A 17,936-nucleotide genomic window follows, 5' to 3' on the forward strand; every position below is an offset into this window, starting at 1 on the left:
TTGCATTATACCGACTTTTTCGCTGGCGAAAACGCATGGGAAACGGGCCTAAATCTTCTTGTCACCCCACAGAAACAATATAAAGGACAAATCTCCTAATTTAGCGTATATTAATATTTATTTACTGAAATTAATTTTGTTTTATAAATAGAATAATTAAATGGTTATTGTTGTTTTTTCTTGCATAGTCTGGGATGTGAGATACTGTGAAATAGTCATCCAAATTAAATATAATCAATGATTGATTGAGTACAATAAAATGATTCAAATGATTTTATTTCCCCAGACATTAAAGTGACAGTTTCTTCCAAATTTAAAACGAAAATTTGATCTGTTTAAATGAATAAAGCTGGAGAACCGGAATAAGCGTTTCATGACCGGAAGTTGATGAAGCTTGCTAGAAACCACGGGGATGTTCTAGACGTCTTCAAAAATTGTTCTGGCAATACCGGTATCTTAATATCAGATCATATATTCTCTACAAGAAACTGTCACTTTTATTTTAACGAAGTGAATTACTAAGCAATTGGTCATGATTTTAAGGAAATCCGTGATACCAAATTACAATCCTATATGATGGTGCCGTGTTTCCGGCAATTAAGAGTTTACGATATGAAAATTCCTCTCGAAATAAGTGACAAGTCATATTTTCACTTACAAACTCGAGTCTCAAAATATCATTATGGTTTGCAAATAGAAAATATGACAAGTAGAGAGATTCGAGCGGAAACTCTTAATTAAGGTAATTTAGACCGAATAATTAGGCAGCCACAACAATTTACACCATGACAGGCATCCCAAACCTACTCCTATTATAAATTACACAAAGCAAGCACATAAGTTGTCCATCACAGTGAATGAAGAGCTTGAAGTGAATCATTCACTAATGTATAAATATGAAAGTTTTATATATAATTTGTGACCACCATCATTTGACAAGGATTAAATACAGAACATAAAAAAACCAAAAGATAAAAACAGCAATCTTATAATATATAGCACAGGAATGTTCAGTACAACATACATTAACCCAAACAAAATACAGCACAAAGAAAAGCCGCATTCAACGTCCTGTGTAACTAAATTTCTCTACCATAGCACACTGGTTTCTTGTTTATTAACAATAACTGACAGTTCCTGTTCTGACATCACAAACGATGTGTCATTTTATTAATCATAAGATGAGCACAGTCAAAACTATTTATTCCTAGATTATTCAAGTTATCTATTCTGGTGACCTTTCACAGTCAGTACCCACAGAACCTTAAATGCGACCCCTAAAGCCAACATCTGATATAATAAAGATCCCTTCTATCAGATATCTTCTATGTACATGTCTATATATGGGCAAGATAAATAACCAGTATTCAATGAGGAAACACAATATTATAGAAACTTGTAAATCATAAAATAAGCTGTACAGTTAAGCAAATGAAATGGACCACCTACAATAATATATGAAGCAGCACCGAAGGAAGAAATATACGAATACAAGTTGGTTTAAATAACAATCAATCTGATTAAAATACAGATCTATATTTCGTTTCGTTTTTTATACTTTCGATGGCCTACACTACATGAAGATCTGACCGGTTGTTGCGATACGTCACGTCAGAGGTCATACGAGCAGCTATTGACCATATGACGTCTGACATTTGATTAACCAATCAGCATTGATGTTACTAGTGGATTACCCTCAGTTCCGTGCAAAACACGCCTAAAGCTCAACGTAACAGACTGTTTCATTGGCTAATATCTCACACTATTCAGAACACGTCAATGATAACTATTCCAGATCCTAGTGTAGTAAAAACAAGGAAAACGAAATTTTGAACTATAGAAAAGAAACGAAATAGGATCTGTGTTTTAATCAGATTGAATAAAAATAGATTTACCTAACTCAGATCAGTTATCAGACATTATGTGACTGGATTATCTAGGATCTTTGAAAACATATCCAGACAAATATATACCATACTCTCAAGAAATCTGGTTGCCATGAAAACTATGTCAATATATGCAAAATTATCAGAAAGCTTTACATTGTTGAATGGGATTAAGATCGCGGCCGTAGACATATTTGAACACTGGGGAAGGGGCCCATCTATTTGGTTTTATTGGACAATTTTAGTATTAGAGACACTTAAAAGGACACCCTCCCCTTTTCCCCACAGAGTCTAGGGTCCACAAAATTAACTAGATTTCTTTCATATCTATCTGGGAAAGCCCCATTACTTAGTAATCAAATGAAAACTAATCTTGGTATAATTCTTGAGTATAATCAGTCCTTAAAGAAAATAATGGTTCATATAAAAAGGAAATAATATATCTTCTTATTTATACAATTTATATACAATATAATTAATGAGCAATGATATACTTGTTATAATTACTATATTTTACATATCAAAGGAGATGGTTCACCTGTATCTATATTCAAACCATAGGCTTATAACAGGTAAATCTCAATTACTCTTTCTATTCTCCAACTTTTTGTTTCTAAAATCCTGGGGCCTGTTTCACAAAATTTTATCAAGATAAAATCCAAATTTTAGTAATTTGATTGGATAATATTAGATTGATTTTAGTGGTCAGCCAATCAAAACTGGAGTATCTACTAAAATATGGATTTTATCTTTAGTTAAGATTTCGAGAAAAAGGGCCCAGGTCCATAACAAGGGTCTGAGAATTTTATCCAGATAGCAGTGTATTTGGGTAGACCTTGGTTTTTTGCCTCATCTAAATGACTAGATAGCACTTTTGTTGTCAGTTTATCAAAAGCTACCCCTGACATCTGGGAGTCTGGCTTGAAAAATCTCTTGATTTTAGTTGAGAGTGCAGTGCCTTTGCTGCTAGACTGCACCCCCACCCCCAGTGGAAGATATGATCTGTTTAATGCCTCAATAAGAAGGCAAAGGATATGCATATCAGTATTCATTGATATATGGCATGTAAAATTTGCACTTCATGGTGCCCTAAAATGTCAAATAAAGTTGGATGCCATATTGAAAGGTCTATTGCCATTGGTGATATCAAGAGGTACTTTCTTTCAGAGAGAGATGGGGTTTAAGGTCCACTCGACACAAACTAGGTCATTTCCAGACTAACACATGGTTCAATATTATTTCAATAATTCGCTTGCGCGTAGGGGTCTTTAGCAGTGGGAGGAAACCGGAGGACCCGGAGAAAACCCACAAGGTTGGACAGGCGACCCTAATTCTTGTCACATACAACTGGGGAATTGAAACCACGCCAGTTGACTCAATGACAGACCTTATGATACAGCGCGCAAAAATTTAGAGAAAGGTTGACCATCATATGATGACATGTCGAGTTTATATATAAAATAAAACCTTTCCAGCACATTGTAATAATAATAAAATCAAAGTATATAATTTTTAACCAACAAAAATAACATGTATGATATATATATATATAACCTACATATACATTTACTAGTAAACCATAATATACTATAAATATTATTACTACACAATTACTAGTAAATAATTTACATGATTGTAAGCACAGGGCCATAAACTCTTCAATGCTCAATTCAAATTTTACACACATTTCAGTAACTCAAAAAAATATATTGATATTTCAGTTTTCAGACACAATGATTCCCAAATTTTACTAGCACGGTTAGGGACATACATTATATTATAATCATTGTTCTGTAGAGTCTGAAATCAATATTGAAATATGTGTTGGCCACCCAATAAAGAGTTTATGACATCCAGACTGGCTAATGATCGTCAAATGATAGATGTAACCTTTTCTTCAAAATATCTGGGGAGTCTTATTCAAGAAAACTAAAACTTTAATATTTTAAGTATCCAGCCTTTTCATTGACCGAGAGGCAAATTCTGTGCCATGGTTTTAGTGCTCAGCCAATGAGCTGGGCCCTGATTCACGAAATTTTAACTGAAGATAAAATCCAAATTTTAGTAGATACCTCAATTTTGATTGGCTAAGCACTAAAATCAATCTAATATTATCCAATCAAATTACTAAAATTTGGATTTTATCTCAGTTAAGTTTATGTGAATAAGGGCCCTGGTCTGTTTCTTAAAATTGATTTTAGAATAAGTATATGTGAATAAGACCCCTGTATATGCTTAATGTTCATGTTCAACATTATTAAATTTAAAGTATTGCTATTCAGATTTGTGCGCAATCATTTTTTTTTTTTATAGTACAAAAAAAAGTCCAAAAATTTGACAAAATTATTTATTTAACATAGTTACATAATCACAATTGAGCTGCACTATAATTATAATCCTTACATCTGATCACACCTCTTGGTAAATTCTGGAAAGTACGAGGGGTTATCTCCCACTAATATTCAGGACTGGATAATCCTTGCTTAATGAGTCCCACTCTAGAGCAAATCATTAAAAACTCTATAAGGTTTCAATGAATTTGATGAAATGTTTATTTTCTTTACGTTAGGGTATGCTAGAAATAAGTTAGATAAGGATCATCTATTGAAGGAAAATGGCGGCCATGTGTAGTTATTGGTCTGATATCTATAAGTTAATTCCTTTATAATCCTGTAATCATGTCATGTAGGTGAGCTTTATAGTTTTAAAATATTGTTTAAAGTGACATATATATTACACCAGCTGATGACCCGGCGCTTAGCATAACTCTGAATCCGGAAGCGGTAGTCCACTGCCACCAGGCCTATGTTACTCCCCCATCCGAGCTACCCCTATACCCCAAATTTCAGCCTCAGGACAGCCCTAGTGTAGCCGCCAACCCTCAACTGACAGACAGACAAACGACAGTCACAATTATTAGTATAGAAGATACAAGGGCTTCACTGTAACTCTGTTCTAATCGTAAATACAGGAGGACCGCACCACAAGTAAACAAGACATACAATATACACAGACGTTTCAAACAATAAACAAATAACATATCAAATCAAGTGAATGGATCCGGAGGCCAACTTGACAAAATTGTTATAAAGAAATAGCAAACTTGGATACAGTGAACATCCTACATCATGTAAATGAAAATGAAAACATATACAAAAATTCAAAATATAATCAGGTTAAAGCATTACATGATAAATGGTTCTTGTTCCAATGTGAAAAATACAAAAATATACGATACAATAAGTTATAAATGATTCCTTTGTTCCCTTTATACAAATCATATGTACACCTGCTCACTGGCCAGACTGTCCATAAATGGTCGTACGAGAGCACTGGTTGCGAAGTTGAAAACAAGTCCAAATGTAATAGATATAGGTAAAGCTGGCAATGCTTTCTTAAATATTGCTAATAACAACAGCGTAAAACATAAACCCTGAAAATAGAACAAATAACATCATGTAAAATAGAACAACATCATGTAAAATAGAACAATATCATGTAAAATAGAACAATATCATGTAAAATTGAACAATATCTTTTAAAATAGAACAAATTTAATATTTAAAATAAACCAATTAACATCATGTAAAAAAGAAAATTAATATCATGTAAAATAGAACAAATAGTATCATGTATTGTAAAATAGAACAAATTCAATGTCATGTAAAATAGAAAATTAATATCATGTAAAATAGAAAATTAATATCATGTAAAATAGAACAAATTTGATATGTAAAATAACAAATTTAATATCATGTAAATAGAACAAATTTAATATGTAAAAAAGAACAGAGAGAGAGAGAAATGGGGTTTAACTTCCACGACACAGACTAGGTCCATTCGGAACTAACATATGGTTTTAATTTTATTTCAATAATTCGCTTGCGCGTAGGGGTCTTTAGCAGTGAGAGGAAACCAGAGAACCTGGAGAAAACCCATGAGGTTGGACAGGCAACCCTACTCCTTGTCACGTACAACTGGGGATTCGGAACCACGCCAGTTGACTAAATGACAGGCCTCGTGATACAGCACGCACATGCTAACCATTCGGCCATCTAACCCCCCTAAAAAAAGAACAAATTTAATATCATGTAAAATAGAACAAATAACAAATTTAATATCATGTAAAATAGAACAAATTTAATATCACGGAAAATAGAACAAATAACAAATCTAATATGTAAAATCGAACAAATATGTAAAATACCTGATTATCTCCCCAGTGTTGCCAGGCATCATATTTATGCCCACCAGCAACAATCTGAAGGATGACATTCGAGTTTTCAGAGTCAATCTGAACAACCCAAGTAAGTTTGAAAAATAAATCTGACCTGTAGAGGTTTTACAATGTTTGAGCGACATAGGCAATAACTCATTGACAAATGGTTGCACAACTCTTAATATCTATATGGTTCCTCCTTAAGACAAGGCAGAGAAATCCCAGGAAGTTTGACCACAATAAGTCACAAAAAGTCTGATCTATTGAGTGTTAACAAGAATTGTGTTTGAACGAACCAACAGACTGATGGATAGACAATACACTACTGTATGACATATAAAATATAGATGAAATATCGTGTTAACAGAGTGTTAATAAGTGTTAACAAGAATTGCGTTTGAAGGAACCGACAGACTGATGGATGGACTGACAATAATAATACATTACTACATAACATATAAAATATAGATGAAATATCGGTCAAATAGGTTGAATTGATCTATTTAGATGTTAAATGTACTTACTATAAGAATAGCAACAAAACAAGCAAGTGTTGTATTCCAATCACCATTAGATGACGCTTTACCCACTAATACACCATAAAATATAAAATCACCTAATCCTAATTTTACTCCACCTGTAAATAACATCACAGAATAAACAGAAAATATCTAGTTTCAGACCACAAATAGGTGTCTTAAGATTTGGCAACGACAGCCACGCAAAGCAGAGACATATGCCATAGGGAGAGAAATGGTGTTTAATGTCCACTTGACATAAACAAGGTCATTTCGGGACTAACATATGGTTCAATTTTATTTCAACAATTCGCTTGCGCGTAGGGGTCTTTAGCAGTGGGAGGAAACTGGAGTACCCGGAGAAAACCACGAGGTGGGACAGGCAACCCTACTCCTTGTCGCGTACAAATAGGGAATCGAAACCACGCTACTTGACTCAATGACAGATTATGTGATTTCATGCGCATGTGTTAAAACACTAGACGACCCAACCCCCCTATAAAGCCATAGACAGCAGTACTGGGACTGGGGTAATGGTAATGGAATGTTGACTATCACTAACAGGACTAATAAAGATGGGCAAACGCTACGCCGTGTGCTAGGGGGATATTTTGACCAGGCAGCAGCAACAGCCTTATCTTATTCCAACTGTCAAGGGTTCTTTAACATCAACACGGGGGGACCTGAGTTTTTCATCCTATCTGAATGACTATGTCCTGCACCACTGACAAGTGGGAAACCCGATGTAAAATTATGAGGAACTATCTCAGTCAACATCCAGGATTGAACATGGAACCACTGGTCACCACCCCTTGGTTAGTGAGCCTGCATTAGAGCCACCATTGCTCCCAACTATTAGATCTACCATCAAGAAATTCTTTAAAGATAGGTTGCCAGGCAACGAAATATACGCCCACAGCAGCTTTATCATCCGGGCAGTCAACAAGAGTTTTCGCATATTTTTACTTTTTATTTCAGTAATGAAACATTTATAATACATTAAAATCTGATTAAGAGTAACAACTCATTAAGTAATTATCAGAAAACCATTAGAATTTGTTTGGTTTTTATAAAGTTCAGCCCCATGCTAACGTTTAGTATACGAAACTTTTAACATCATGGATTTAGCTGTTCAAGTCATAAAGATTCATTGAAAATCAATATACTTGTTCGTCTCAAGACCTTAAACTCTGTGTATCAATCTGAAGTCAATCGGATGATAACTTTAGCCTCTAGAGCGTCACAAGATTTTCAAAGTGATCAAGGGCCATAACTTTGGCAGTAATTATCGAAAATCGCTGAAAATCAATAGGCTTCTTGGTCTCATGACCTTAAACACTGTGTATAAATTTAAAGTCAATCTGATATTAACTTTAGCCTATAGAGCGTCCACAATTGCTTGTGGACACCGGACCGAAGGACGGACCGACAACAATATACAACCACATTTCAATGTGGGCGTATAATTAAAAATTAACTTACGTTCTTCATCATCTTGTGCAGGATTCTGTGAACCATTTTGTTGATTTTGTCGTTGCTCTGCGTTAGTTGGTCTATCAGGATCACTTACAGTCGTAAAATTATTTTGATTTCCGAGTGCATGTACAGCACTTCTAGCTCGAGTCGATTCGGTACTTGATGTCATAGCACTTCGGCTAGTTGTAACATGGTCTGGAAATCCCCCTTCCTGATCATCTTCATCATTTCCCCCCGCACCCTCACTAGTACCTGTTTCTTCTGTTACGTTACTACTTTCACTTTTCTTTCTGTTTTTCTTGCTGTGGTCTTCATCCGCCATTCCTATAGAACTCCACATCATGGTAGCTGAAAATTATAACCAAATTTTATTAATGAAACAAGTTCAGATATTAAACTTTCAAATGATTTTTGTAACTACAATATTGTGAAAGCTGAATATCTTTTTACAAAGATATAATGAATTGAAAATTTTGCCAAATTCAGCATCCTCTGCAGACAATGGCACGATAAGTGATGGACAAAATATACCCTTCAAAAAAAGTAGGGGATATTCAGAAACAATAAAAAAACTGCGGAAATGCACTGCTGTTTTTATTAGAGGTAAACAGTGTATGTTAATAACGGGCCACTTTCCTACACATAAACACAAACAGTTCATATGGGCCGCTTATCTGACGGCCCCATTTCACCCATAAAGAGAAACACCGTCAAAAGTGAAAATGGACGTTTTTGATTTTTGTCTTAATAATGAGTAATTGCTCCACCAATCCTCAGACATTCAGCAACTCGTCGTGGCATGCTCCTAATCAACCGTCCAATCATGATTTGGGGCAATCTGACCCACTCCTCCTGCAGTGCCACAGCCAATTCTTGCAGTGCTGTTAGTTGACGTTGATGAACACGCCTCCCGATCAAATTAAACGTAACACACTAAAGCAAAGATACGCTAAACAGTAAATCTTATGCAAGAACTGATAGGAAAGCAAAAATGGATAGATAAACCAGCAGGAGGCAGTTTTCATCAACCCTTCCTTGAAGTGTCAAATTTGACAATGAACCCCTCCCACGTGTATGGCGCTATTGCGTGTCGCACGTGCAGCTCAGTGGTTGTGTTGGGGCGATAAGTTCTTCATCTGTGAACATACTCTCAAAGCATGTCAAATGTCCATGACTATTTATCATATCGCAACCTGCATTGGTATTTGCATTTCAATATCTCCTACTTTTTTTTAAGAGTATATTTTGATCCAAAATCCAGCTGGGATATTATCTACTGTTGTTGTTTTTGTTTTGTTTTATATATTAAATGTAAATAATCAATTTTAACATGGATTAGCCATGAAAAATTCAATATCATCAAACAAAAGCAAGTTCAAGATTGGTAACTTTAAGCAATAATACTTACAGGAATAGATAAGAGCTGGAAAGATTGGTTCATTTCGTTCCTGAGCTGTTTCTACAAGCACCCTTAATGGACCTTTAGGACATAAGACAGCTACCAGATCTGTAAATAACAAAATATAACTTATTAAATTATATTATTTTCTTTAACACCAGCATTCACATATATAAACTACTTATATTATTACCTATACAATACCAATATGTCAGGTATGATGATTTTCTTAATTATGGATGGAAATCAACTTCTAGCTCATGGGCGATTCATCAGTTAGTTACACAACAATCCTGTGCTTTCAAGCTGCTGTCAAGAATAGCTAAATGAGGTCACGAACGGCCGAATCCTGTCATGAACAGCTGAATCCCGTCATGAATGACCTGTCTTGAATAGCTGAATCAGGTCATGAATGGCCGAATCCTGTCATGAATAGCTGAATCCGGTCATAAACAGCCGAATCCTGTCATGAATAGCTGAATCCAGTCATGAACGGCCGAACCCTGTCATGAACAGCTGAATCCGGTCATGAACAGCTGAATCCGGTCATGAACGGCCGAGTTCTGTCATGAATAGCTGAATTCGCTCATGAACGGCTGAATCCGGTGACAAATGAACCGTCGTTAAGAAGGGAAGAGAAGAAATAGACAAAAAGAACATACGTACCCCAAACGACCATTACACCAAGAACAACCCATGTTGTCCAATCAGGTAAATATTTGATAAATATTAAGGCCATTAGAGCACTGATCATTATAAGGTAAGCCTGTTGTAATATTAGAGGTCCCTTCCAGTGTATACACACCATACCAACTACACCAAAATTCCACATTAATATAATAACTGTTACATAATCCATAGGTACATTATATGCTCTTAATACTTCACTGAAAATAGAGACAAACCAATATGGTTAAGTTTTATAGTCATGTATGTAATGAATGCATGGGAGGAGAAATTTGCCTCGGTGGCGGCATTTCCTTCTATATGCTCTTAATACTTTACAGAAATTAGCTAGAAACCAATGGGATATATTTTGCAATTCATGTTTGCTATGTGTACAATGCAAGGGAAAAGAATTTTGTCTGGATGGTGGCACTTCCTCCTATACTTCACAGAATATAGACATACAACAATGTGGTGCGATGCAAGGCAGATGTATTTTGAGAGGTCTGAGATCAAACTGCCAGGAATTCTATTATTTTTAAGAAACAGATGTGTGCATGATTAAACAAAGGTTTTTGCAACAGATGACGATTTTACAGCGTTTACCCCAATTCTTTTCAGAAGTCCAACAGCCACCAGTTCTTTTATGTGCCACCAATGTGTACTGAGTTTTCATCCCATATGAATGAGAGAGAGAAAGAGAAATGGGGTTTAACGTCCACTCGACACAAACTACGTCATTTCCGGAGTAACATATGGTTCAATTTTATTTCCATAATTCGATTGCGCGTAGGGGTCTTTAACAGTGGGAGGAAACCGGAGGACCCTGAGAAAACCCACAAGGTTGGACAGGCGACCCTACTCCTTATCACATACAACCGGGGAATCGAAACCATGCCAGTTGACTTTATGATACAGCGCCGGTACTAACCATTTAGCCCCCCTCCCCCATAATATGAATGACTATACACATTATTATTAAATGTGTGGAAAAGCGTTAACTAGGTATAACTTAATAAGTCTATGATGGATTTTCTCGTCCCCACCAGAATTCAGACACAGGGGATTCCAATCAAAAGTCTATTTACCAATAGGTTCGACCACAGTGGACCGGAATATATAATAATAAATTGACTTACCCTAAGTATATATAAGAGAATAAAAATAGTAACATTAAAGATGAAACAATCAACCAACCATGAATTACCTACAATATAGAATTTTAAAGGAGTTAATTCCTTTGAACGAGATCAAGAGAAAGTATTGGGTTAAGGGGTTAACATATTTCAGGTAAAAAGATAAAAGTACTAATATTCATCTATAATTCTTTAGTGGACAAAATGATAAAGCAATGTTAGCTTATAACATCTGTTTTAATAAAGTAAAAGTAGCAATATACATTTATCTTATAACATATGAATTCATAAAGTAAAAGTAGCGCAAGTTACCTTATAACATCTGAATTTATAAAGTAAAAGTAGCACTATGGTAAGAACACAAATTACTCCAAGTAGAATAAATGCATTAGCAAATGATTGCCAGAGTTTGGTTCCTGTATTATCTGTTTGGTCATGGAATGGTGTATAGATTCTGTATAGAAAAACAAAATAAATATTTAATTAAAAAGAATATACAACAGGAAAAATATGGCAGGAAAAAATCTCAGAGAAAGTCTAGGATTCCATGTTTATATAGTGTGCAATGCACAAAGGGCAAACATGATGTAAATCAACCAACCAGGATAATGATAGAGAGAGAAATGGGGTTTCACATCCACTCGACACAAACTAGATCATTTTGGGACTAACACATGGTTCAATTTTTTTCTATAATTCGTTGGCGCGTAGGGGTCTTTAGCAGAGGAGCGAAACTGGAGGACCCAGAGAAAACCCACGAAGTTAGACAGGCGACCCCACTCCTTGTCACGTACAACAGGATAATGAAGACGGGTATATGCCATGCAGTGCAAGTGTGCTATGAGGCAAATTTTGCCTGGACAGTCATAGCATTTCAACTGTCAAAGCTTCTTTTACATGCATGCCAATGAGTACACTGGATTTTTTAGACTGATTTCCCTTTCTCAGTGTTGCAAGTTGGCGTAACTCACGAGGAAAAGTGTCTATTCATCCAGATTGTCCGAAAAACCGAGGTCCTGTGTAGGCTGTGTATATCTGCCATAAATCCAGATGATTTAAAAACAGAGAGAAATCTAATGATATTATAACTTACAGGTAGCTATCAGGTTTAGCTGAATAAAATGTAACTGAGCTGATAGTAGCAACAACTACGGCCATACATAATGTTACAGGTACAAATAACATAATCACATTATTAGCACCATACATAAATGTTTCTTCTTCCTCCTCATCAACTCCACTATTCTGGGGTGAAGGTCGACTTGAGTTTTCATTGGTGTTATCAGTTTGACGTCTGTATCGTCCATTTTCCTTTGAAAAAAAAAAAAGTTTTAGTTTTACAGTTTGATTGAATTTGACTGAAGTTTAGTGTTGACATATTTTATTTGAAGTTTGTCTAGTTTGTGCTGTATTTGTGCACGTCTGTATTTGTGCAGTAATCTGTACAACGTTGATTGCTGGAAGCCATGTTTGAAAATAGGGTGGGGGAAAAAATACAATTTTACTGTTTGTAAATTGACACAAGATTTCTGAGCAATTTCCGTCAATTTTGAAAACATTCTCTACCAACAGGCGTATATGACTAGCTTGTGAATGAATATCATAATATTAAAGGGATTATTTTGGCAGATTGTCCTCCAATACATATAATACACCATAAAGGATAATTGCACAAGAAACCAAGCACAGTACAATTAGCTACACATTCTCAGATTATAATGAAATCCTGTTGTGTATATGTACACAGAAAAAAACATGTTTTTTTCCTGATTAATACTAACAAAAAATGCACAAAATACAATTTTAGAGATTTTTGTATGAGCTATTGTCAGAAAAATCCTATTAACAAGTCTGATTTAAATATGAAGGAAAAGAAAAGATAATCAAAATTTTTCCCTTTATCCTATTATACATGTGTCATAAAGTTAAAAAATTTCTGGCAGCCATTCCCCAGCTACTTGTACTTACTGTTCTGTTATCTAGCTGACGAGATTCAGAAAGAGGTGCAGAATTTCCTACGGCTGAAGAGTTATTGAATATTCCACTAGCCTCTGGATTCGCTGGCCGTGCTGAGCTTGAGCTTGACATTAGTCCAGTTCTTTCAGTGGGTGTACCACTACCACCTGAACTGCTGCTCTCGTTATTACCACTCATACAGTCGTTTTATACCGGTCGTAAATATTCTCATGTCCTGCAAAACCTACTTGAAGAAAAATGTTAACAAACTTGATATCATACTTGATGTCAATGTGATATGACTATTTTATAGTTTTATGATGATTTAACTAGAGAAACAACTGCTAAAAGCTAGTTCGACAGGTGGAAGATATCCGCATGAAGTCTGCTTTCTTGACAATCTAAAGATACTGGGTGGATCAGAAAAAGTGTAGAACATATAATGAAATAAACAGTATACATGTAAGTGGTGTTTAATCATATGTTTTATTCTCAATTGACCTTCATCAGATACACATGAAGATTTATTCAAATCTAAATGGGATATAGGACACATGTTTATGGACCATAGAGCAGAGAGAGATAGAGAGATAGAGAGAGTTTAACATCCACTCAACACAAACTAGGTCATTTCGGGACAAATATATGGTTCAATTTTATTTTAATAATCTGTTTGCCCATAGGGATCTTTAGCAGTGGAAGGAAACCAGAGGACCTGGAGAAAATCCACGATGTTGGACAGGTGACTCCACTCCTTGTCACCATGTCACATACAAGCGGGGAATCAAAACCATACCAATTGACTCAATGACAGACCCTAAACCTAACCCAACCCATATATTGAGGTAGTTACTCGTCCCTAAGATAGATGATTCTAAAGGTTTTTAACACAAAATTAAGCAGTCTTGTTCTCCAAAATATAATCGAGATTGGCCCTTTTAACTGCTACCACAGTTCTATGAACCGCTGCATCAATAACTACCATGGTCCTAGGAGTATGAAATGAAATGGAGTTTAACGTCCTACTTTTCTGCTCCTAACCTGGGCTAATGAAGACGGGCATACGCCATACAGTGTGCTATGAGGGATATTTTGCCCGGACAGCGGCACTACGGCCTACTCTTATATCGAATTCCAACTGCCAAGGGATCTTTTACGTGCACGTCAATGTGTACACGGGACCTCGCTGTTTCGTCCCATCCGAACGACTAGACAGCTTTCCTTGTCAGCCCCTCTGTCCTGCATCACTGACAAGGGAGCTAGGAGTATGAACCTCATGTATTTATTAATAGGCCTACCATAATATAAGTCCATGAGGCTACAATATACTTGCTTCCTCAATATTGAGAGTAATAAATTACTACAACTACTGTGTGAACCGTGGTAAATAATAAACGGATTTCTTCGATTATGAACAAACTACTATACTTTGGTTATTATAAACTTAACCGTGTGTTTGAAATTACCTCCGGTTATATAAAATCCATTGTACAACTATATGTCCTTGCGAATAAAAAAGTTCTCTCTTGTAAAATTGAACTCATCACAAACTTTGATACCGAGAAATAACCAAAATGGAAGCTAATTACGTCACTTATTGGGATATATCATTTCGTATAGGGGGTCAAAGCAAGGCTTGTCTGTCGTAACGGTTGTGTATGAATAAGCTATTCCTCTCGGAACCCAGTAATGAGTTTGGGCGTTTAAAAACATATATACGCCCGTGGTCCGGTATTTTGTTTCCCTCTTGTATTATAATTATTTGGTTAGAGAGTTTGGTGGGATTATTTCGTTTAAATTATATTTGTTTTACTGACCTTGAATTAATTTCACCCTTGAATATTTTTATACGCCCACATTTTCATGTGGACTTATTATGCCGTCGCCCCTGTCCGTCCGGACGTCCGTCCACAATTGTTTGTGGACTTTCTATAGGTCACAATTCTTATCCGATTTTGACGAAACTTGAAATATAGGTTTATCCCCAAAAGATCTCGGCTGCTTTCGATATTGGCATGTATCGGATCGAAACTTCATGGATTATGGCCCCTGATTTTACGAAAAATCGCGTTTTTAGCTTGTGGACCCTATAGAGGTCACAATTTTTATCCGATTTTGTTGAATCTTGAAATGTAAGTTTATAACCCAAAGATCTCGGTTCCTTTCGATATTCGCGCATATCGGACCGTAACTTCCTGAATTATGGACCCTGATTGTACGAAAAATCGCGTTTTTAGCTTGTGGACCCTATAGAGGTCATAATTTTTATCCGATTTAAAAAAAAAACGTATTATTATATCACCGTTATACCCTAAGTAAGTCTGAGTTCGAATTTTGTGAACATCGGCCCAAAACTGACGGATAAAATGGCCGCCCTTCGTTCTCAAATAGCGTAAAAATATGGTATATCAAGGCTGTGGACCCTATAGAGGTCACAAATTTAATCCGATTTTGTTGAAACTTGAAATGTAAGTTTATAACACAAGGATCTCGGTTCCTTTTGATATTTGCGCATATCGAATTGTAATTTACTGAATTATTTCCCTTGATTGTAGGAAACATCAATTTCTTTTTAGCTTGTTCTCTATCCATCTCTCGAAAATGTGGGCGTATCCTGCCTGGCAGCCGCTGGTTAATATTTCCTGATGAACTTAAGCAGTCCTGTCAATTAACCTAAGCAATCTGTTGTAGCCGAGGTAAATGCCGATGTATTTTACATTTGCCTAGACAACATTAATAGCCGAGGCCATTGAATCATTGAATAGGTATAGGCCTATAACGTTATTTTTTTTTTTTATATAAATACCAAATATTATTACCAACAATTAATCATACCGTACACCGGATTAAGTTATCGGCAGATAGTTCAGTTTCTTTCTATTTCGCTCTGAATATTATTTCCTGTGTGCAATAAACTGTTTAGAAAAATTTATAATCGTACGTGATCAGTAACACAATTATTTTGTAAATTCCCGGTTTTGTTTTGAAATTCACAAGGCAATGTATCCAATATACAATTATATATACAGGGGTGAAAAACAATATTATATTTACGAGTATTTGTATAATTGGTGATATATTCATTGTGAATAAAATTTAGTAGACTGACAATCAATTGTTTCCAAATCAATGTCTTTGTCTCAGTTGATAAACTCGAAACGGTCGTGCGCTGTTGTTATTACAACTCACGTGATTCAACCTTTACCCCCCTTCAACATATTATGATGGTTTAGCTCATGACGTGACATGTGTAATGTTGTGATGGACACTGTCGAAAATACAAGCAAAAACATTGATTTTTCAAGAGAGAACTTTTGTTTTGGTTTGGATATTTAATTGTGCAATGGATTTTATTCAACCGGAGGTGATTTCAAACACAGGCAAGTTTTTAATAACAATTATTCAGTAGTTTGTTCACAATCGAAGAAATCCGTTTATAATTTACCTTGGTTCAGACAGTAGTTATTATTATGTCAGTAGACATGTTTTATATTTAGAACAGGAATAACACAACAAGGAAATAATTTCTAGAAATATTACACTAGTCCTCTTCATTAAGTGCCTTCCAACTTTAATTGAAATCTTAATCTTTTCTTGGATAGGCTACTACTCTTCTTTGCAGAGAACTATCTAAAAATACAAGTAAATTATGACTAATTCCTTATTTTGGATTACCCTCAGGATTTGAGAGTACCGCAACTCCTTCATCCAACAAGAATTATATAATGACAAGTAGATCTAATATGAGACGCTAAAAAAAAAAAGTGAAACCCAGTGAGCTGTGGCGCCGTCGGAAGCATTCACTTGTGAAGAAAGAAAGAAATTTATATCTATGGTTTTTAGTCCATCTATGGAAACGCCGACAACCATTCCCTTGCTCTACATATAAAAAAAATATCTTACTAAGTGGTTTTAAATTGGTTTTCACGGATTAAAACATCCACATGATCGTTGTTTTCTTTTTTTTTAAGGAGTAAATCCGGAAGTAAATTACCCCCCTTGAATGACTAAACTTTAGTCACGTGTTTAAAGTGCCGGTGCGTTCACTAGCTGGGTTATTTATTTATTTTTTGTGGTCGCGGATTCTAGTAAACTTGGGTTTGTGACAAGAAATTTTGATATAATACAATATCTATGATTTTAAGTAACTTAAATCAATTTTTCATAATTTCTTTTAAATAGGTCTAGACCAATCATGTCACTTTATAAATAATGTCACTTTAACTTAAGCTGCCATTATAATTTGGACTACTTACATGTACTTTCATTGCATTAGATGTTTAGATTATATAAATAGATATTCTTTTATTGTATAATACCAAAACAATCTGGTTAGAAAGATTATTGAATCTAGAATATGGAACTTAATTGCAACAGGGACTGATAATTAGAGTTGTCTCCCATTTATCATTATTTCAAGCTTGCCTAGCTAGTAAATTATGCAAAAAGGTAGTTCAACCGTGTGGTAATGAAACTGCTACAATGATTATACTGCTTCGATTAGAGTTAAAAAATAAATTGTGTATTTTGTTGGATTTTATATGTTGAATTGGGTTTTTTTTCAGGATGAAAATCTGGTCTTTGTTGGACATTTTTATGTCTTTAGAACTAGTGATAATGAAAAAATACCACCCAATTTTGTTTTCTGCTGTTAACAGTTGACAAAAATAAGAACCCTTG

General features: G+C 35.2%; 1 protein-coding gene across 2 annotated transcripts; it reads right to left on the reverse strand.

The window, feature by feature from the left end:
* Nucleotides 1-99: 99 nt before the first annotated feature.
* On the reverse strand, nt 100-17,255 carry LOC126821091 (presenilin-1). 2 transcript variants are annotated; one of them, XM_056100834.1, is made up of 10 exons: nt 17,160-17,255; nt 13,269-13,503; nt 12,394-12,611; nt 11,613-11,754; nt 11,304-11,371; nt 10,165-10,385; nt 9,508-9,606; nt 8,106-8,447; nt 6,630-6,742; nt 100-5,319 (listed from the first exon to the last, which is right to left on the reverse strand). In XM_056100834.1, exons 2-10 carry the CDS (start codon nt 13,452-13,454, stop codon nt 5,164-5,166), a joined length of 1,545 nt encoding a protein of 514 aa, XP_055956809.1. In that variant the 5' UTR covers nt 13,455-13,503; nt 17,160-17,255; the 3' UTR covers nt 100-5,163. The 2 variants fall into 2 exon arrangements, with proteins under 2 accessions (XP_055956809.1, XP_050405360.1); XM_050549403.2 differs by having other exon boundaries at nt 13,269-13,500; nt 17,160-17,248.
* Between the last annotated feature and the right edge of the window lie 681 nt (nt 17,256-17,936).

Source organism: Patella vulgata, chromosome 5, assembly GCF_932274485.2.
Source record: "Patella vulgata chromosome 5, xgPatVulg1.2, whole genome shotgun sequence".
Lineage (NCBI taxonomy): Eukaryota > Metazoa > Mollusca > Gastropoda > Patellidae > Patella > Patella vulgata.

Excerpts from the sequence above, each read along its gene's own strand:
- LOC126821091 (XM_056100834.1), bottom strand. The coding sequence starts at position 13,454 with ATGAGTGGTAATAACGAGAGCAGCAGTTCAGGTGGTAGTGGTACACCC. Across the intron at positions 10,386-11,303 it reads TTCTCTTATATATACTTAGG|TGAAGTATTAAGAGCATATA; the intron begins GTAAGTCAATTT and ends CTCTATTTTCAG. Across the intron at positions 8,448-9,507 it reads TCCAGCTCTTATCTATTCCT|CTACCATGATGTGGAGTTCT; the intron begins GTAAGTATTATT and ends TATAATTTTCAG.